We start from the raw sequence: 22731 nt of genomic DNA, 5'->3' as shown, positions 1-22731 counted from the left end.
AACTTTCCTTTTCAGCACAGAAGGTAACACCATTTAATTTTTATTTCTCAAAGGCTTGCCAAAAAAAGCTACTAAAGAATGCCAGTGAAAAATGCATGGTCTTATCGTAAAACCCTTGTAGACACAACCCTTTTTTAATCGAAATGTGGTACATGATCATTTGCTGTACAGAATAACTTGATCCATTTTTGTTTTATTACGGGAATTAATCTGCACCGACCCAGTTCCCAGTTATGTGCCCCCAAAGGTATAATTTGGTCTCCCTGTTTCAAAATAGAACAGAAAGTGATGACCATTACATTGCCTTCCTGTCAGATGTATACAAATGTATACCTAATACAAAATAAATGAAAACCCCAACTAATGGCGTTAAACACTGGTTCATGTTTTTGAGGAACTACCAATCATACAACGTTGGCCACTCATGAAAGGCTTGAGCTGCAATTTTGATTTGCATCAGCCCGGTGCCAGAATGCCTAGCCTGCTCTTTATTTTTGATCGAAACAAAAGCAGATTGTAATATCACCACCCTGAAGCCTGTAAATCTGCTAAATCGATGACCTTCCACTATGTTTAGTGATATTATTAACTGGTCAATAAATCACCACTGGGTTGAAACACCAGTAGGATTAAAGGGCAGCGATATTTAGTTAAAAGTGTTTTTTTTTAGGACTCTCAGCTCTGCCACTAATTTGCTATACAACCCCTGATTACTACCTTTGCATTCAAGTACAGTAGGCTTTGCTGGATATAAGATCGTCTTTGTTTGAATATCCTATCTAGGAAAATAGCTCCCCTCTCAGATGCAAACATAAATGAGTAATAAAAACATGTACTGAATGGATTGAGACTTAAGTAGCAGCGGAACAAAGTAGGATTTTTGGAAATAACAAAATAACCTTTATTTGTTAACGTTTTATTTAAAATAAAACTCTGTACAGCCCAATTTATTAAAGCGACCAATTTAAGGTAACTATGCAAGGCAGAACTGTCTGCAATGAAGTTGAAATATTATCACGGCCTGCTTTTTTCTTCTAGGCCGGCAGCTAACCATCTTCAATACCCAGGCTACAATAACAATTGGAGGGAATGACAGAAAGCGTCCATTCCAGGGTCAGTTGTCTGGGCTCTACTACAATGGCCTTAAGGTTCTCAACATGGCAGCAGAAAACAACATCAACATTAAAATAAACGGCAGTGTAAGGTTGGTGGGTGATGTGCCCTCTGTCCTGGGATCAACAACAACTTCCATGCCTCTAGAAATGTCCACAACCTTCATAGAGACCACCACCACAATGTCAACAACTACAACCCGAAAGCATCGATCTCCACCTACCATTCAGGTAATGCATCGTGGATTCCTTTTTAGACTTTTTACTGCAATGTGGCATTATGAATAAGGGTTTAAATAATTGAATTTATACAGTAAAAGATTAAAGATTAATTGGGGCTGAACTGAGCACAATTCAAAATGTAATTGTTTTGTGTGGTAAAGTCAGGAAATTAAATGGATTTTTAGTTTTAATATTTCTCCATAAATATGTGATTCAATCAAAATTGAGCCAAGGGTGGTATACACACGTCTGAGGTCTGCACAAAATCCATGCATTTATTCGTTTTGAAGGTGAATTATTGTGAGCTGTGTTAGCATTTATGAATAATTAAAATACATAAGATAAATAGATAAATTGAAGATGCACTGTGGTTATTCCACAAATGAAGATGGTTCAATAACTGATAAGTTCAGTAAAGGGACCTTAAAGGGTATATAAGAACCTTTTTATTTTATTGTGTTACAAGTTCCCATTTTGCTACAACTGTTTACGTAAGGTGTGTGTATTGTTTTAATTATTTTATATATTTATAATTTTTTTACATTTTGACCACTTTTTAAAATTTTCAAATTGCATTCTCTGCCTCAAGATGTACCTGCATGGAGCTCTCAGAACTACATTTCCTATCATGGGAGATGTAGTTCTGAGATGTCCATGCAGGTTACATGTGAAGCCATCTTGAGGCAGGGAATGCAATTTAAAATTTTAAAAAAGTGGTCAAAATGTAAAAAAAAAAACAATACACACACCTTACGTAAACAGTTGTAGCAACACATGGGAACATGTAACACAATAAAATAAAAAGGCCCTTATGTACCCTTTAATTAAATGGCTGAATTGCTTTCCTTAAATCAAGCTCTGTATATGCTTAGCAATGTGTCATCATTTTGAAGTTATTCATGTTATAGGAGTTGTTCAACATCAGATCTTTTTTTTGTAAGACACACATTACACATTTAAATGTTTTGGCTAATTTACTTTAAACCCAAGATTAACCAGCACAGATCAAAGCCCCCTAGAAATGCTGACCAGGGGCTGTTCTCAGATTGAAGCCTGGCTTTATTTTTATTGTGCTTATAAGACCTGATTCTGTTAGCAAACAAAATGTAAATGAAAAGAAAACTACCAAGTGTATTCAATGTTTATCACCAGAGATAAAATGCCTCAGGAGAGATTCATTTTTTACTGATAACTACAGGGAAATCCTGCCTGCTTATGCAGATGAACTTGAAATATTTCAAATAAAAGCAGATGAGCATGCTGGCTAATCTCAAAATTCAGTTAATGTTAAACTGTGACATTTTCCTAGGAGGTTATTTTAAAATATCAGCATCCGGAATAGAAAAGTTATCAAAAAGATATGTTTATTTGTTCTGTTGCATCACTCAGACCATTCTTAGTAGCCACAACAAAATATGATGTCTGAAGATCCCATAGGCCACCTGCATTCTCCTACCAAATTCAAAAGTCAGGCCCTCTGTGTTAACATTAAGCTAACAACAGGAAGTCCTGCTGCCCCAGACCAGGACATACTTATTGGTCTGTGTGGTTTAGTATTTCCCATGCACTTTAATAATAGACTGTTCTTCAGCAAAGCACTTTGAAAACACATTTTCAGTATGAACCAATAAATGTCAGTGGCTTCACAGAATATAATTATACTGGCCATTTCATGATATTAAAGCAATAACTCTCCATAGGCCATTCAGCACCAGAAAGAGGGAAGACTTGTATTTCCCCCATTGCAGTGTCGTTAAAATAAATGCACTCAGCACCATAGCTAAAGTTAGTGGACTTTGAATGTAAAATAATAACAAGAGCCTCTCAAACTAAATAAAATATGCCTTTACGTGTGCATAGAGAAGACTACCGTATCTGTGTGGCCATGCTTGTAAATATAGTCTTTAAAAATACTGTGACAAGACATAAAATAAAAATCAGAGCTGATTAAATTCATTTAAAATTTTGTAGAAAAAAGACCTTTTTTATTTGCTATAATTGCTGCAACAAAATGTTATTGTTTTCTAAATTGAGTGTGTAATGTATCTGAAGTCCTGTGGAACGATTTTCAACAACATTAATGACAAAAATATAAAGTAGTTCGTGTTTCAATCTCTGGTGAATCTCTTGTTAATCGGGGAAGTGTTATCTACTGCATTTTAAATTGTACTGCTTTTTTAGACAACATTTGTTTGTTTTGGTTTTTTTTGGGGGGGGGGGGGGGGTTACTAACATGGGTATTATTTGGAATACTTATTTTAAAATAATATGAATGCTTCTAAGCATTACTACAACTACTAAATGACATAAGCTAGGCCTCATAAGTCAGGTTGGCAAACAAACAGTTACATCAAATGGTAAGACTTCACCAACTTCAGTAGAGCAGCCAGAGGTACACTCTGTAGCAAGTAACAAGGAATAAATAACTGACACAAATGTCTTGCGATTCTGTCCTTGCTGTCATGAACCATGATGCTGGGGAAATATATACATGGTTACCTACTAAAAAATACTAGAGTAATGGTGAATATGGAATTACATGTATTACTGTGAATTGTGGGTTAGCTTCAGAATGACATCTTTCAAATCATATCTTCCATTTGGATTACAGATCGGCAGACACTTGCGTTAGGTATAGACTACCTATTTCAAATTTTTAATGATTGATGAGACTGTACATTTCAAACACATAATCTGCAGTATGTTTCACGCCTAATTTAACATTTCACATAATCTTAAGGGAATGGATTACAAGGGTTCATTTTATATTTAGTTTTCTGTAAATTCATTTCTGACTTGCTTACAAGACCTTACATGACATTGCCTGCTGCTCATGCTCCTTGTCTGTACGTTCTGGTGTTTGAACATTCCTTTTCAATGGCATTTTAAGCACATTCCCTGCTACTTGTCAACTGCCATAGACTGGAACAAGACTAGTAGAGTAAAGCATGGCCGGCAGTGTTTACAGCATTTAAGACCTGAAGAGATGAGAAAATGTAAGGTTGTTTGGTGCTCTGGTAGTTACCTGACCCTGAATGTGAGCTATTTTGACCTTCCTCTTCGTTTTGCCCTGACCGGATTTCAGTTTAGGTCCCAGAAGGTGAAAAATGTTGTATTGCATTACAGCTGTAGACCTCCTTGCCCTGATACACAAATCTCTCTTTTATGAATAATATCCTCTAAGGGAGTTAGGAATTTCCAATACTGCTAATCTCTACAGAGATACAAACTGAACTCCCACTAAACCTTCAAACTAGGGAATTCAGGCACCCACTGTTGTCAGAAACAGTGATAATGATTGTATATAAACAAAACTGCCATTAAAAAAACACCCAAAGTATGCCACGGTTTAGCTCTTCCTGTAAAAAAAAGCTATTTTAGCAACATCAGTGGAATAATAGTTTATTGTAAGTGTTCCTGTATATTCATGTCTGTTATACGTGAGGTGACAAAGTACAGACCTACATTTTCTTTTGTTTTGTTTTTTGCTGATTTTTAAGAATATTTATTAAGATATATGGGAATGTCCACATAGAACATTCTTTGTTAACTGCCTGGATTGTTCTACATTTTTCCTTTTCCCAGGTAATAGACACCCACAGATGTTTGAAACTAATTTCTTTGATCCTGTGCCTCAAGCGCCATGACTGGTATTTTTGTTAACAGTTTAATTTCTCATCTATTATGCGAAAGATCTATATGCAGAACTGAAATTGCGCAAAGTCTTCCAGGGAACCTAGCAACGGGAAAGTTTGAGATCCCAATGTGGCTCAAATAATTTCGAGCTTCACGTTTGCTTAAGTCATAATAGTTTGAAATTGCTTATGTCAGCTTTTTAGATTAATTGTAAAAGATGTTATATTCTTGTTAAGATGAATTATTCTTGTGTGTTACCATGGTTACCATGGGCCATCAAAGTTATTTTTAAACAGTATATTAAAACATATGGCTAAATTGGTGCAATTTTCACACTGTTACGAATCCCAAGAAAATAATTACGTGTTTCACAAGGAAAGTGATGACATTATGCAGCCTGCAACTTCCCTGAAGGAATTAGAGGTGATAATAAATGAGGAATGGACACATATCCTTTTTGAACAACATAAACACCTCCAGTGTTATCATTGCTCCTTATTGACAGTACGAAAAGTTGGTTCTTATTTTTGGTTCAAACTATATGTAACACTGCCACGTTAAATGGAACAACGTGCAAATACACAACTATATTTGAGAAAGCAAATCAAAAAGATTATCATGATTTACTAAAATAAAAAAGCAAACAACATATTCTGTAATAATACAAAAAAACTATGTGTGCATTAAGGTTAAACATATATCCTTTGGACAGATGCAATTAGATAAATTGCCACTGGCAAATAAAATAATGAAGTGGCCATGTTGTACTGTACATGGAAATCTCCACTTACCTCAAGTGCATTTAGATTAGTTGTGGTGCCTCAATGATTTGCTCTGAAATAACAAGCTCATTGTACTGTATTTGATTGGAGAACAGGCCTCAGGGAGGCTTTCACTTTATTTTAGACACAAATATCATTTATTTAAGCCGTCTTGTATTGACCTTCCTTTGCTGCTGAAGCTTCTTCCCACCAGCAGAGAGATGAATAGCATCCCGGGTGCATGTGTTAGTCTAATTATAGAAGACTGTTGACAGATAAAACAATGTGTTGTATGCAGCTTATTAGGGATGGATGAACATGCATAGTTGGACAACACCTGACGACAATGTGGAGATAAAGTGATCAATCCCTCACCACACATCCAGAAGGTGGGGATTTGGCAGACATTTTAGAACATGCAGGTGCCATTAGCTTTGAGAGGCAAGGCACAAGTTACCCCCCGACTTGGCATTGCCCCATCTTGATTAGAAGCCAGCCATGGAGGTGGTGTTGAAGGATCTGTGTAAATCTGACTTGCCTTAAAGCAACTGTAAGCCATTAATATTTCATTAAAATAGATTGTAGTGGGTAGATAGTTTTGTACATAAAAATAATTTCCTAACTATAAAAATCACATTTATTCTCCATGTTTTATCCCCATTTTGGTATACAGAACATTTATATCAATTCTTCAGTACTATACTGTTTATTCAAATCATATTCCACAACGAGTTATGGTTATATACTGTAGTTATTCTGTTGGAAGGGTCCCACATGAAATAGCTATACAGTTGAAAACAGCTGACATATAATGCAGTAATATTATGGCACCCAGTGGTTGTCCTTTGAAGGCAATTGCTAGCATGTGGCCGTCACGTCACAGCTGTCGCCTAAGGGTCCCAGTAAGCCTCTGTGTTTGGGTATTTGTATCTTTGGAAGGAAAGCACAGCATGCCTTCATTGCCTTGTTGGGTTTACTCTGCCCTTGGAGGAGAGTACCTGCATTTGGATGTAGTCTTTACATTGTGTCTGTATAATTTATTGTATTAAGTGTAGCTTTAGTGTAATAATTAGCAAATGATAGAATTAAATTAGATTAAATATGTTGTGGGCAAACTGGACAAAGATGAGAGAACTTAACCAGAAAATGACCATAATTTCATGTATTACTTTTGGAGCATTTAAATCTGGAGCAGGTGCAATATTCATTTAATAAGAAAAGAACACTTTTTAAATCTCCATTTTACATTACATTCTGATTTTTTTTTTACCATTATTCATAATTAATGTACAGCTTAATTGATTTATAAAAATGTCTTGCATCATGATAAAGTAACAACCAATTACAACTGAACATATTAAATTAGCAGAACATATATGTAGTCATGAGTAATTTACTTTTTAAATATTTTTTTATATATAATGCTAAACACGTATTTTTGCTTAGAAGAGGCTGACTCGTCTGTTATCAGAGAGAATTGATTAAATGCAGCAATGCAGTTGGATTGAGTGAGGAATGTATTGACGACCTGATAAATCCTTCTGCTATAGGACATTTCATTCCCCCCAACATAAAACTGACAGCCGGGCACAGCTTTTTCTGCAGTGGGATAATTTCAACCTCTGCTGGCATGGGTGCAGATATAATCTTCATTGTCAAGAATGTCAGCACTGTATGTGGGGAGAATGATGTTTCATCTCTATAAAATCAACAGCAATTGATATATTAAGCCTTTGATATATTGATATATTGAGACCAGTAAAGATGAAAATCTGCAAGTGTAAGATATACTATTGTTTATTTAGTGTTCCAGGACCTGGATATGATTTGTACATTTTAAATGGTTAACATTAGGAGGTGGTTGAAATCAACTGTGAGAATGATGCAATGTGTTAATTGAATACACTTTTACAACATGTTGTAAACATACTGCAGCAAAGCTTACTCTTTGCTATGGAGAATGAAGGTACGCCAACGACAGGAGCTCGGTTCAATAACCACAGCAGGCTCCTTATTAAGCAGCAGCACGGAAGCACACAGATAGCAACCCATCACGGGTGCACGACAATTCGTCCCCGACAATTTATCCCCCCGACAATTTGTCCCCACGACAATTCATCCCCCCGACAATTCGTCCCCAGACAGTTCTTCCCCCCCCGACAATTCGTCCCTATTACTAGATGTACATATTTTAAGATAATATAAGAAAAATGGTTAATCGTTCACTTCAAGCTAGTATTGTTTTTTGTGAGAGTAGTATGGGGGGGGGGTCTTTATGAATGTTACACTTCAGTTCTTGATAATAGACTGCAAAACAACTCATGCCATGTGTTTTTTTTTTGTTTGTTTTTTCTTGTTTTGTGAAGTTAACCAGAGTGAGATGCAAACGCGACAGTAGTAAATATGTGATCGAGATTTAAATGTAAAATGGAGTGAGATGTAGGACGGATTGTTAAACTGAATCGCATTTTTAACATGTTATCTGTTGGGCATGATGAGATTGGGGTTTCATTAACTTGAACTGTAACATAGAATGGAGGTGTTTAGTTCATTTGTCAGGGATGAATTGTCATGGACCCATCAGTCACAGGCAAATAATCACAGCAACACGGTTTTCCAATCTTGAATCCTCCACCCAGAACAGTGCGTAAGCTGTCATTTTTATAGCCTTAACAGACACACAATGTTGGAAAGTCACCATGTTCTCAACCAATGAGAGACTGTACAAGTCCCACTCCCCCATGGCTCCTTCCTGTGCTGGGGAGATGTCAATTGTGGTGCATACTTGCACCCATTAGGACAACATGGGCGAGCCAGTTCTTGCAGCAATGCCAGGTGTACTTCACATGCATCTGCGCAACCCCATGCACTGTCCCAACATTGTTTTACACAGTGCAATAATCCAGCTCTTGGGTGCTTACAGTCCTGCAGCGCTCTGTGCCCCCCCCCCCCCCCCCCTTCACCCCGGCCCACAGTCCCGGAACGACAAAGCAAAGACTCCAGCAACCAGCAACGTTCCATCTGTGCTCATCTTTACAATACTATTCTGTTACAGTCGACTCATGCACCAATTAAAAATGATTAGCAATTAAAGCGCTTAATTACGTTTCATTATTTAAATAGCTTCCATATCTGAACTGTGTTTTTTATTATTTAAGCACAGCTGGTTTTTGTTTAGTTCATTTTGATGTCCATTTCAACCGTAAAAGCTCACTTCAGCATAAGCACAGCTAGTTTTGCTATTAACTGAATCAAAAGCAAATCGAAATATGCATATGTAATGTATCCTTTCTGCCAAATAGTATTAAACAAATAAACAAACAAACAAAAAATACAAAAAGAATATTGTTCATATAATTATTTTCATTGCCCATCAGATAGAAGCGGATATACAGCTAGCTGAGAAGTGCCTCGTTCTAGCTTTTTCTGAATAAAAGCAGTGTGTAGTAGTGGTTAGGGCTCTGGACTTGACCGGAGGGTCATGGGTTCAATCCCAGGTGGGGGACACTGCTGCTGTACCCTTGAGCAAGGTACTTTACCTAGATTGCTCTAGTAAAAACCCAACCGTATAAATGGGTAATTGTATGTAAAAATAATGTGATATCTTGTAACAAATGTAAGTCACCCTGGATAAGGGCGTCTGCTAAGAAATAAATAATAATAAAGGGGGAACCTTTCAGAACATCAAATCTCTGAATTGCTTTACAGGTTACAGTAAACAGTTCATTTGTAGCTACACCCACGATCTACAAAAATAAAAAGTGTCAACAAACTACTACAACGTCACAATAAAGATTGATATTTTTCTGGAGTTTTATTTAAAATCCAATTACCTTCTAAAGTAGCTTGTAGAAAAATCAAGTGGTGTGGAAAAGTGATATATTTCAGAAGATGCTGGCTAGCACTGGCACTGGAAGGAATATTAGGCATCGCAACCACTTTTACAAGATGCATGTCACATTCAATTTTATGATGGTCACTACAGTTCATAATGGTTTAGATATAATAATATTTAATTAGAGTGTCATGCCAAATTGACTTTACAACAGTAATATGTTTATTGCTTGGCATCATTTTAATTCTGATTAATTCTAAATCATCATCTAAATTTATGGTTCCGGTCCAACTGGAACCATGTCTTTTGCTTGATAGTTTTGATAGTTAGTTTTTTTTTTTTTTAATTTGAAGATCATATTGATAGCATAACTATATGTGTCTGTTCAATGTGTTGAACAAATAAACAACATTACACATTGGATTCTAAAGTGTACAGGTACCTCAAAAGTTATTTTAAAGTGAAACCTATTTAGGTATTCATTTATTTATTTGTGTTACTGAAAAGTGGATGCAATAATGAAACTCATACATATTGGAATGTCAATGCTTTAAGACAAAACAGTTACTGTGAAAAATGACTACACATTTTGTTTAATGGGGCTTGGAAAACTGAAACTTTACCTTATCCCATTTGTCATTCAGCTTTCTTATACGTGTGTGTTATAAGGCTTTCTGCCTGAATGTTTATAGATTAGAAACAGTGGACCGTTTTGTTTTTAGTTTTTCTTTTGTGAGCCTCTTTCCATGTACCAGATAAAGGCATGGGGTACCTGTTGTACATTCGCACTTTCCCTTATTGTTAAGAATGCCCCTTTATTTAGGTCTTTACAACGTAGTGGAAAATAGGGCACAGTATCACAATCTGAAGAAAAAGATACGTAGGGCATCTATACATCTATACATCTATCATCAAGAATCCTACCCTACATCCACACAAATCAACATTTCATTATTGTAAAACAAATAATTTATAAAAGTGTCATTGTGTGAGCAATATAAATCCATGCGTTCAAACAACATTTTCAGTAATATAAAGGTATTATATTCTTACAATGTCTTAGATGCAGCCAAAATTGGCATATTATAATCTTTCTCCTTTAGGTGACCTTCTACAAAATTGAATTGATATAAATTAATATGTACTATCAAAGGAACCACCACGAGTCAAATAGCTGATTTGAAGTCAAAATGTCACTTATAGAGCTCCATTTCCTATCATCCTCACATATGTAACTGAGATGGATTTACTAGTGAGCAGGAGGATGATGGGAAATGTAGTTCTGAGAGGTCCATGCGGGTACATGTGAAGCCATCTTGAGGCAGGGAATGCAATTTAAAAGTTTAAAAAAGTGGTCAAAATGTTAAAAAAAAAATATTAAACAATACACACTCCTTACGTAAACAGTTGTAACAACACACAGGAACATGTAACACAATAAAATAAAAAGGTCCTTATATACCCTCTAAAGCAAGGATAGCTATAACTAGATAAATATGTTTTTGTATTATTGTCAAACGCAATGAATCTTATAAGAAATGGGTTCTTGAGCCTTTTAAAAACCTTTTTTCTGCTTACCCTGCTCAAAGGGTGCACAGCTGAAGCTATGTTAAGTAACAAAGCCACACAAAGACCCACGGCTTGTGTTACTGATATTAAAAAACAACAGATAGCTTCTGTGTCTTGAGATCCACCTCTTTCAGATATTCAAACTCAGCGATACACTGCATGATAACAGCCAATGCAATGCACCAAGATAACAATAAACAATCCTTTAAAAGCTATTTTGTCCCTGTAAGCACAGCCTAAATGATAGAAATGGACGGGTGCCAACGTGAAGGTTTTGTTTTATTAGAACAAGATACTTTAACTTGAAGGTCACTTCTGTTCAGAAAATACACTTTCCATTTTCTTTGATTTAAAGCGTTTTCGCCTTGTCGTCTGCAATAACAGGTCTTTTTTGTCTGGTACATAAAAGCAATCAGATTTATATTTGTAATAGACAACAACAAATCCCACGACTTAAACCTTTTAGTGGTTTATGGTGGCATTTTATGGAGAAAGTCAAAGCTAGGACAACCAAAACATTTATTGTGGTTTTAATTAACTTTCAACAGAGTGGGTTATGCAGTACCTATACGGTACAATTCCAATCAGTAATAATTCAAAATAATAATGCTTTTATAACAGGGAGGAATCGGTGACCTGCTGGGCTTGCCTGCATTCATGGTTTTAGAGCTTTTACCCTCATCTCATCTCACAGACAGGGGAGAGGTTGGAATCTGTAATGGCTGTGTCTCTCTTCTCCCCTTTAACCTCAGCGATCGGCTGCAGTCAATCAATGATATCCGAGTCATGGCACCAACGTAACTGGGTGGCGGCTGGGTGCGAACCGGCGACCACGCACCGCAATCGAGTGTCTAACCCCAATCTAAAAGAGCATTCATGGTTTTAGAGCTTTTACTCTCATCTCACCGAAAGGGGACAGGACAGAATCCATAATGGCAGTGTATCACAAATCACTGCCCATTACACTTTCTAACCTATCAGAAGACTCCTCTGCACGGAACAACACTTTCCAAAACAATGTGACCCTTACAAGCTGGTGACATTGCACAAACCAAAGCCACTTGCAATTTTAATGGCACTGCTGTGTCCCAATCATTTTTATCCTTTTCTTCTGCCTGTTGTTTCATTATTCAGTTCTCAATAGACAATGCTCTATATTATCTCCCGCTCTTCCCGTTTCAATATTAAACAGTACAGGTAATAAAAGATGCCACTTAAGATTTCAATCTGTAATTGAAACAAACTACATATTGCTTTCTAATTTTAGCGTCCACACAATGAGGAGAGCTATCGGTAAGGGTTTGTCATGAGGTCCCCCATGACCTTGTACACAGTGCTGGGAGAATGATTAAAGATTAGGGCAAAATACCATTTCCTTTTATACAGCAAGATAAATGACCCCGTTTGAAACTGTCTGAAATGGCTTATAGCAATTAGAGTGCTATGCAGCAGAAACGGTGTTACATGTACAAAAGGGAATAAACCACTGGAACATTTATTTAGCTAAAGCCCCTTCGGTGAGTGAAAAAAAAAAAAAAATGCAATTTGGTGTGGAAAAAGCCTTGTAACTTGATTACAAGGAAATGGTATTGCTGACATCAGGATGGTGACTTAAAGTTAGACCTCACGAAACATGCCCTTAAGACTGCATATTCAGTGTTACCAGAGTGAAAGACTTGCTGGATGAGCTCTCAGGCAGCAGGCTGCATTGCCAATCGAAGTATTGATAGGGGGTTGGTACGACTGAAACAGACCACCACTATTGGTGTATCCTGTTTGCTTTCAGTGTGGGGATTACGAATACACATCAAGAAGTATTGCAGTCTTTTAAGCAAACCTGGAATATCACCACTGATTCTCCTGTAATGCAAGCAGTTTTCTTGTCAATCTGTCAAAGTTAAGATTGGACAAGATAACATTGATCAGAAGTGACCCAATCGAAATGCCTTGCTCTAGAGATGATTTTCAGAAAGTCTAAATGAAAGCAGTTTTCCTGAACTCTTTTTGGAAAGGTGATTTAACGCACTGGCTGAATAGTAAAATGCAAAGACCAAACATTTGGCTTACTTCAAAGCTTAAGGTCATTAGAATCCCCAGGACATGCATCACATGTCCCATTAAAAGGCTGCCATTTCTTAAGTTGTATAGAGCATTTAGACTGTATTTTGTATTTATTTTTTGAGACTGCATCATCATATTGTTGATATGGTTTGTCAGGAGACCTGCATTTTCATCTGATTATTGACTTTACTGTCTCAGTTTCACTGGTTCACATGATGACTGTAGATAGGAAACAAGGGATGACTACTGCAAGGTCCAGTGTACATTATTTTACCCTTGTTGTTTCTAATGTACATTTATAAAGCCAATGGTTACTAATGCATTGATAAATTAACCTGAACAGCCTAAAACCTCTGCTTTCTGCACCTACAGATTGTAGTCATTGCAGAGAGACATTAGAGGAATGTAATGGATAAAAGCCTTTCTGCTTTGTTTGAACTAGTGTAAGCCTAATTTCCAGAAAGCATTAAAGCCAGGCTGGGCAAGAGCCACTGTAAATGCCTTGTATCAGTTTTTCTGCATAGCACTGAGCCCAGTGTTCTGATGCATGAAAATTGTTATGTTTCAGAACCTAAATTCATCAAAAAGACCAGAATGAATATGCATTGTTCTTACTTTGGTTTATTGTTTTAACTAAAAACAAAATCTTCAGATAAACGCATTGATACTCCTAGCACACACAAGGGAAATGGAGGAACATGAGGAGAGCTAGATAATCTACTCTGAATACTGCATGTCATGTTGGATTGGTGGTGTTTTATTATGCATCTATTGTGTGGGGGACTTAATGCCCAGATTAGAATAGTATAAAATATTAAAACCACGCATTTCCAAGTCAAAAAAGTAAATTATTCAAATGCATTTCTTTCTGCTGTAGTCCATTCTTAATTACCCATGTAGTAGAAAATATAGTCAATTGGTTTAATACTTTATATTGGTTAAATAATTGGTTTTGGACCTTTTTAATATTGCCTTCCTTATCAGTACCTGAATGTCCTGTGTTATTAAAAGAACATTATTACAGCTGGCCTATGTTAAATTACTTTTCCACTGAGCAAAGCTTAAGTTACTCACATATGTTCCTTTGAATGGCTAATTATTTTAAGCTTAGGGTCAGTAGTGACAGTTTCAGAATTGCAGCTGTCTTTGAGACTTCCAACTAGCACTTTTTAAAACATTCTCAAGCAGTGTTGTGGAATCTCACACCCGACACCAGGTCCTCATCCGAGTAGGTTCCGACCCGGGTAGAGCATGCCAGTGTGAAAGGGGCTTTGGTTTGCAAATACTCTTGTGCATATCTATGTATGTCTATGTCATTTATAGCCAAAAGAGAATTCATCTGTAATTGAGATGCTCAGGACTTTTTTCAGCATAGCTACTTTGTGTCTCCCTCTAACCCAGTGCACACAGTAGGATGCTAATATTTTCTGGCACAGCCTAGCTGATTCTGTCCATTATCCTACAGTACAGCCAAGCTGTAGTGAATATTGTGCATTAATTAACTACATTTGCATAGCCAGTGTGAGCCTCAAGTTTACAAACAGCATTACAATCCAGTGGACTCAAAATCACTCTCCATCTCTCTGTAACCTGGGGTGATGTTTGTTAAGAGAAGGTATGTGATAAAAACTATTGCATACGTGATCAAAGTGACAACGTTTCAAATGGATTATCTTGGTATCTAGGTGCTGTTCAGGTAGCAATGGTCAGGAAGGGTTTTGCTCAAGGCAAAATCACAAGATGCTGGTAACCTGTGAAGCCCTTTGTTGCCTCTCTCTGTTGAAACATCAAATCCTTTCAATGTATTTTTGAATTGCTAATGCTTGCAAAGCTGGCCTTGCTGGCAAAAGCATATCCAGACACCTCTGGAGGACCTATCTAGCTTTGGTTACCAAGTAAATCAATTTGGTGGTCTAAGCTTGGTACCTAGAGGACTGTCTTCCACATCACAAAAGCATAGAACAATCCAGGAATCATTTTGCAGCATTGCCAGACTTTGCTCAAATTAAACCTTGGCCTGGAAGACATGGCAAGTGAGTGAGTTAAGCTTCTCAATCCCACAGAGCACAGGACCTCAAAGGCTGAGTACATTTGTTTAACACAGTTGGAATGTAGAGCTTCTTCCCTACCATGAGCCAAGCAGGCTCTGTAGATAGATAGGCCCCATTTTATTAGTGCCACTAAAATGTTTCCTGTGTTTGTTTGTTTTTTAACAGTTCACAAAAGCCTGTCTGTATCTAAAATAGTTTTGACTTATGACGTTGTAGGCCTTGTCCCATTACTGATACCAGACCTTTCATTTTAATTGTATGAGAGCCAGAATTCAACTTACCAAACTGAAAACAATATCAAAAAATGATCTGGTGCATGTCAAATAAAAGTTACACAGCCACAATCTAGGAATTTTAGGTTGGAGGTCAGGTTTCTGAGATATGAATTGAGACCATCGATTCAGGATTTTCTGTCAATTCTTCAGTGAGGAAGCTCAGTACACGCCTATGACAATTTTTTTTTTTATGTTGTTTCTGCTGCATCTGTTGCGGTTTTGTACTGATTCGTGTTTGAATTCACTATTTGCTTCAATCAAGCTATCTATGCCGTTCGACTTTGGAACTGAAACACACACAAGATGACACAGTAAATGGATTTGCCCCATTTCAAATACTGCTAAAGTAACGATTTTTACATGAATGCCACAAACACATTGAAACAATCTTGCAATAAAAGGTAATTTTGTATTTAATTGGAAAATACAGAATGTTTAAATAGAAGAATATGCACAGTAATGTGAATGCATTTTCTCAAATTGCATATTTTTTCAGTTTAACATTTCACATTAAAAAGAGTGAACTAGTATATAATAAAGCAATACTGTATATAATAAAAGACGAATATTGAAATTAGTTGGTCATATATGACTCTTGTGGGTATGTAATATTATGAGAGGTCATCTGATACTAAAGACTGCTACCATATCAAAAGATTTTACCAAAACAACAAGATCACATAACTTAAAAGCTCAGTTTTCTCTGTATCACAAAATTTTTCATTTTTATAAAGAATTGATTGAACTCCCTTGATAACTATAATTGACACGTTCACACTTAGAAGAAAAAAAAAAGGTCTGCAAAATATTTATTACAGCAATAGCAGGGTTTTGAAGGTTTTTTTTTTGGTTAAAGTGAATCTTCTGCACCTCGAGGGGATAATTCACAAGACAACCCCAAGCCAAACACGACACGATTTCAGCTATCTAAAAAAGTAATTTAACCCCAAGCCAGGTGGGGTTGTATTTTGGCTTGACTTTCTTCATTATTTATCTCTCAGTGGTTTCTTACGGTTATTGTATTCTTTGCTTATTTGTATTGGTTATACACATGTATATCTCCATATATTAATAGGAGCAAAACAGTTCAATATTCTAGTATGGAAGCAATGCTCTCCCTGCCCAAGAGAAGTGAGGGAGTGCTGCTCCCGCACGACCCCCCCAGCACTACACCCATGCCCCTTATACAATGGACAACCACAAATGATTTGTCATATTATAAGGAAGCCTATCAAAAACATCATTTAAAAAAAAAAACGTGCTACTTTAACCATTTGGTTTGCATTCGTTGTGGTGGTAAAGTAAAAATAAAGTTTTTGCTCAATTAAACAATACAAAAAAGGTTCTTAGCCTCTCCATATTGCAAAAGCAAAGAAGTCCAATACAGTAACCATAGAGACACATTGCAAGTGTCTAGTAATATTATTTGTATAGCCTGCTTCTTATAAAAATACACACATTTGTTTCTTATACAGAAGTAGTATATTACTATTAATTGGATAATCACTCAATTGGACAATGCATTTGCCTGACTTGGAATAAGAGAACCATTTTCTTAACCAGTACAGCTGTTTTATAAATTCAAATGGAGTGTTTTGACCAACCGATTAATATTACCTTGTCACACACTTACATAAAATAACATTTACCATACTGAGTTCAGATCATAGAACAATTCATATAATATGAACCCAGAAAGATTACATTATGTTTGCACCTCAGTTTAATTTGTAGCAAACCCTTTGCAATTCATCTTAAACCAAAAACATTTGTAACTTTGTTTGTTATGCTTTTCTAGTATACTTACAATGAGTGTTATGCTTTAGGTGAAAATGTATTTTTAATAATGGCACAGCTGTGTTATTTCTACCAAGAAGTGATATGTCATTAGCTTTGGGCATTTGTTTTTGGAAGCACAGATTTAACTGAGTAGCAAAGTTTTGAACAACCATCGCATTGGATAAAGGTTGATTTAGAAAACAATTCCTGGTATTTATATATATATCGTATATATATATATATATATATATATATATATATAATTATTATTATTTATTTCTTAGCAGACGCCCTTATCCAGGGCGACTTACAATTGTTACAAGATATCACATTATACATTATACAGATATCACATTACTTTTACATACAATTACCCATTTATACAGTTGGGTTTTTACTGGAGCAATCTAGGCAAAGTACCTTGCTCAAGGGTACAACAGCAGTGTCCCCCAGTGGGGATTGAACCCACAACCCTTCGGTCAAGAGTCCAGAGCCCTAACCACTACTCCAAGATATACAAGAAAGTGATGTTTCTCTCAATTTATGACAACCAGACAGGAATGTTCCAACAAGCCTATATTGCCAGTTTTATTTTTTACAAGCTCTCCGCACATAAGCATAGTGTGATAAAACAAAAACACCATGTCCAAATGAATGTAGCCTGTGCATCTGTAATTGAATGTGTGCATTGGACTATAACATTATGTGGTGTTCCCTTGAAAGAAGTGTGCAAACATGAATGTCTAGTAGATTTCAAAGTGGATTTAAATAAAAGCACTGTCCTTGTTAATACATCTCAAGAGACACCATTAGCACATTCATATCAAATTCATTTGGCTGATTTTTATTTAATTAAAAAAATATGCTGCAGATTGGGTAATTACAGAATTAGAATTGACACGTGTCTTGTAATGATACAAGACATGAGTTCTTATTTCTAAAAATAATGAATAAATAAACATTACACCACGTGCATGTCTCATCTTTGGCTCACCACAGTAAGCCATTTGGCAGCCATTTGAACTCCCCATAGCACAATACAGTGTTTGATAGGAAAGCACAAAGATTACACACAGATGTATATGCTTTGAGAAGTTCTGTCTTTGCAGTAAACAAATACCAGAATCTGCTCATACTTTAGTATTCTGTGATGGGAGGTGGATTGGTCTTCAGTGAGTGACAGCCTCTAAATGCGTTTTTTTTTTTTTTTTTTTTTTTTTTTTTTTAAAACAGTTTCCCATAAATAGAAACTAGGCTAAAACAATTCCAGCTGTACGAGGGTGAAAAAGTGGCATTTTTAATAAAGTTACATATCCTACACTGACATGCTCTAAGGGTTATTAGATATGAGTTCCTTGCTGGTTGTATTGTTTTCTCCATTCTGTATAATATCATTTTGCAGCATTATGAGACTTGGGTATAATTTATTGGGCATACAATAATACCATCTCTGCTTGGAACCTGCATGGCAGGGGGGGGGGTAATTATTTCTCTCTCTCTTAATGCTGTCAATATGCAGTAAATCTATACGCAGGCTGAATTTCTGAATTAGTTTGGTAAGGTTCACTGGCTTGGTGTAGTGTGCAAAGTTTATTAGATATTCTGTGCTATGGGGGCTTTGGGGAAGATCCACAAATTTAACGTAATTATTAAAGCCTATCCAACATTTCTTCTTTTCCTTTAATTCTGTAAAGCTGTTGACATCATGTGGCAGCAGCATTCACATTCTCTTTTTGTCCCTCTACAGCTTTTTTTGCCGGTCTTTTAATTAAAACAAGTGTGTGTCTGTAATATCTTGTCAGGGAACAAGGCAGTATTTGATCACTGTGTCTCAGCAGATAGCTGGTACAGTTCCTTCATTAGAGGCAGACCAACCACTGTGTTTCTCTTTCACTGTATTTGTGTCTTATGATCATCCAATAGAAAAGTAAAGCCAAAAGGATGATAAGAAATGCATGCATACTCAGGCTGCCTAGCTTTCTAGTCATGTTGCAGTCACTGTGAGTTATACTCAGGTTTAAGAACTTCTTGGTATTGGTTTTGATAATAAAGTTATTAAAAACTATGTATTTCTTCTCATGCTTTTGCATCTAATTGGTATGGCCTCATACAGTTTACTACAGATACTTGAGGGTATTAAAGTGTGCTTCTTTCTTGTACGCTGGTACTATATATTTTACCGATTTCATCTTTGTGCAGAACATTATCATGTATTCCATTTTTAAAATTGAAGCCCACACATAATGGGGTTGATATAAATGGCACTGCCACTGCTGCTTTCAAAGACTAATGTAGCAATGACCTACACAATCATAGGACCTTGTCAGCTAATGAGAACATATAACTACAGGCTGAGATATATATAAAAAAAAAAAAATTGAACGGGTTAGTGATAAGAAAACCAGACCCAGCCCGTTTTTTAATTGATAACTCGTGTGCTTCAACATAATTGAATCCCTGAATCTCTGAGCATGTTACTTGGCTGTGGTCATTTCAAGCCTGTCACTTTTTTATTTTTTTGATGACTAATAAAAAAACACAGCCTTCCAAGTCTCAGCAACAAGAAGGGTAGATGTCACTTTGTAGTCCAATGGTGACAGTTTAATTTTAGGATTCCAAGGACCGCCAACTACAGAAATCAATTGAAATGTCCATTTGGCTCAAGCAGTGTCTCACGTTTGACAAAATTAGGATAGGGCCAATGGAGTATGCTTGTAATTAGGATGGGATTTAATAAGGAAGTAGCACCATTTTATTCGAGGAAAATAAGATAAAATATGTAATTAATAATATTACTAATGTACAATACTATTATTAAACTTCTTTACTTCTAAAAAAAAAAAACTAAACTGCAGGCTTATAAGCAGAACTGCTTTGGACACATAACTCCAATCATGGTCAACTGCCACGTGGCAGAGCCTTCATCGGCGGATCACTTAAATATAGTTCCATTCTTCTGATAGCTTTAATATTTAATTGGGTGACATTTGTCATCCTTCTGTAATTTACATGTGCAAGAAGGTGGTCATGCCCTGTCAAAAATAATAATAAAAACAGCAGAATAATGATGCTGAGTCTATTTAAAACATTGGGATTAGAATTCATTCAACTATTGGGAAGAAGCACTTGTCAAAACAGGATACTAATTACTTGAGCAAATGTTTCCCGGAGGCTTGTTTTTTTTTTATTTTTTTGTAAATACTGTAAACTTAGCATGGGAGTTGTATCTGTGTTATATTTTAAATGAAATGGAAAATAGTAATTCCACCCAAAACAGTAAACAACAAGTTGTTGTTGTTGTTGTTGTTGTTGTTTTTGTTTGTTTTGTTTTTTTCACAACAAGATGATGAAACTATTTAATTAGCTATCCTACGACAGTCTTTCTGTAAAGATACTGAAAGAGTTTATAAATATCAAATTCGTACAAATAAATAAAAAGGCAAAAGCCAGTAATTTTGATGGTGACAGCCATTTTCACACTTTGTAAGTTATACACAAAGCACCTGTCGACCTTATAAATGTAAAATGCTGCGTTTGCATTTTTCAGCAAACTTGAAAGTGCCAGAATCATATTTCTGGTCCAAGTGTACTGGAAGTGCAAGCCATGCTGAAAAAACTGAATTTAATTAAATCTAGGGTATTTGTAATTTAACAATCACCGTTTCCCCAACACAATTTACCATATAGTCACTCTTACATAACATCGGCAGGTCTTTCCTACATTTTTGAAAATTTTGTATGAAATCAATAAACCCAAATCGAGATTTCTTAAGATTTTTGAGCATTAAATAATATGGAATTTCTCAAGGCTCCAAAATAAATTGAAAGGATTTTGGTGGATTTGCTTATCAGTCAGACACCATGAAGCATTACATTTCCAGAGCTTTGGAAAGCACATTGAAACTAGTTAATCTCCAGTGGTTCAATATTAAAGTTCTTCCTCACTGTCAGGCCAGTTTGAGCAATGAAGAGATTAATCCCTTAGTAACAGATGGATGTTAAAGGCATAAGCGTAGCAGAAACAAGTTTTCACATTGTTATTGCATGGATTAGTCAATTTCCCCAGAACAAAACCCATCTTGTTGGTTGCTATCATAGCCAACGTGGCAAAGGTCACAAAATTGCTTATGACAATAAAACTAATAAAATCCATCATTCACTTTATTAAACATTCTAAAGGAAAGCCGCCATGTTGGTTGTCCCCACGTTTGTTGAGAGATTACCAAGCTCATCTGTAATTCACTATAATTCAGTTTATCTTTTGAATAATAGTGAATTACATGTTCAGTATCCTGATGGACATCTACACTAACCCCCTTTTAGTTAGGCAAATACTTTTGACATTCAAATGAATAATATAGTTTATGTTTACTGGACTTTTTTTTGTAGAAAAATAAAATAAAAAAACGGTGCAATACCAAAAACATGCCCAAAGTTTGGGAAGTTATTGCTCAATGTGCTGGGCAGCTGGAGAACAGTATTTTATCACGCCGACAAATTTATGAGTCCTTGTTCTTATTTGCAATGTGAACTTCATCATTCTGTGCGTTATTTATAATTCCATAAAGCTGTTCTATGACAGTACTTATTTTACCCTCATCCTAATCTGCTCCTATAAAGACATGCCAGCGTACTGCAGTGAAAAATGATGGGACTGTTTGCTGAGCACACACCAAGTAAGAGAAAACAGGAATAAATCAGAAGTGTGGGCTACTGAGGTGAGGAAATAATCTTCAAATGTGCGACAATCAAGCTTTTCCTTTCAATAGAGGTGATCTATAGTAATGAAAATCGATGCAAACGATCAGGAGGAGAAGATTGAAGTGGTGAATAATTTGAGCAAGGAACCTGAATTGGACAAACAATTTATCTATGATAAAATTATCAGTTACTTTATTTTATTTTATGAACACACATGGCGTTTAATCCAGTTTATTTACCAATTAAAATATGTTTAATTCATTGTAGTTCTGTTTTAACTAGTGCTGGAGTGAGTGCTTTTTATATTATCAAAAATACGCACTATTTTTAAGGGAAAAAACAACCAAAAAAACAATTATGCCTGCTGCTACCCTTTTAGAACAATATGATTAGAAATTATTCTAAAACATTTTTGTGTTATATGTTTTAAATGCCAATATACAATTACTTTCAAATTGGAGCCATCCATAAACGAAAAGGATCACGAAACCAGCAGTCATTTAATTACAAGCTATTATACATACTGGGTTGTACATTACAGCAGCATTTCGTTTTCACTAAATCTTTTCTATAATAAAATGTCAAACAGCACGCAATGGAGAAGCAGAGGGAAAGCAAAACTGGCATTTTCTTTAAATGCCACTGAAGGTTCTTAAGAAAAGCTTCAGTAAAGTTGGGTGCCCCTCTTCCTGGTTTCCATCCAGTAATTTTAATTGTATCACCGGCACC

The 22731-nt window shown here is 36.0% G+C and overlaps 1 protein-coding gene across 42 annotated transcripts in view; it reads left to right on the top strand.

The window, feature by feature from the left end:
* Positions 1–22731, top strand: part of LOC117421848 (neurexin-3) — a 295839-nt gene that overhangs the window by 258038 nt on the left and 15070 nt on the right. For all 42 annotated transcript variants that reach the window (XM_058987789.1, XM_058987774.1, XM_058987795.1 and 39 more), the window contains one exon: positions 1039–1343. In XM_058987789.1, coding sequence (XP_058843772.1) covers positions 1039–1343 — 305 coding nt within the window. The remainder of the gene's footprint in view (positions 1–1038; positions 1344–22731) is intronic.

Source organism: Acipenser ruthenus, chromosome 15 (assembly GCF_902713425.1).
Source record: "Acipenser ruthenus chromosome 15, fAciRut3.2 maternal haplotype, whole genome shotgun sequence".
NCBI lineage: Eukaryota > Metazoa > Chordata > Actinopteri > Acipenseriformes > Acipenseridae > Acipenser > Acipenser ruthenus.
Note: the sequence above shows the minus strand (reverse complement) of the source record. Positions and strands in the feature narration are given on the sequence as shown.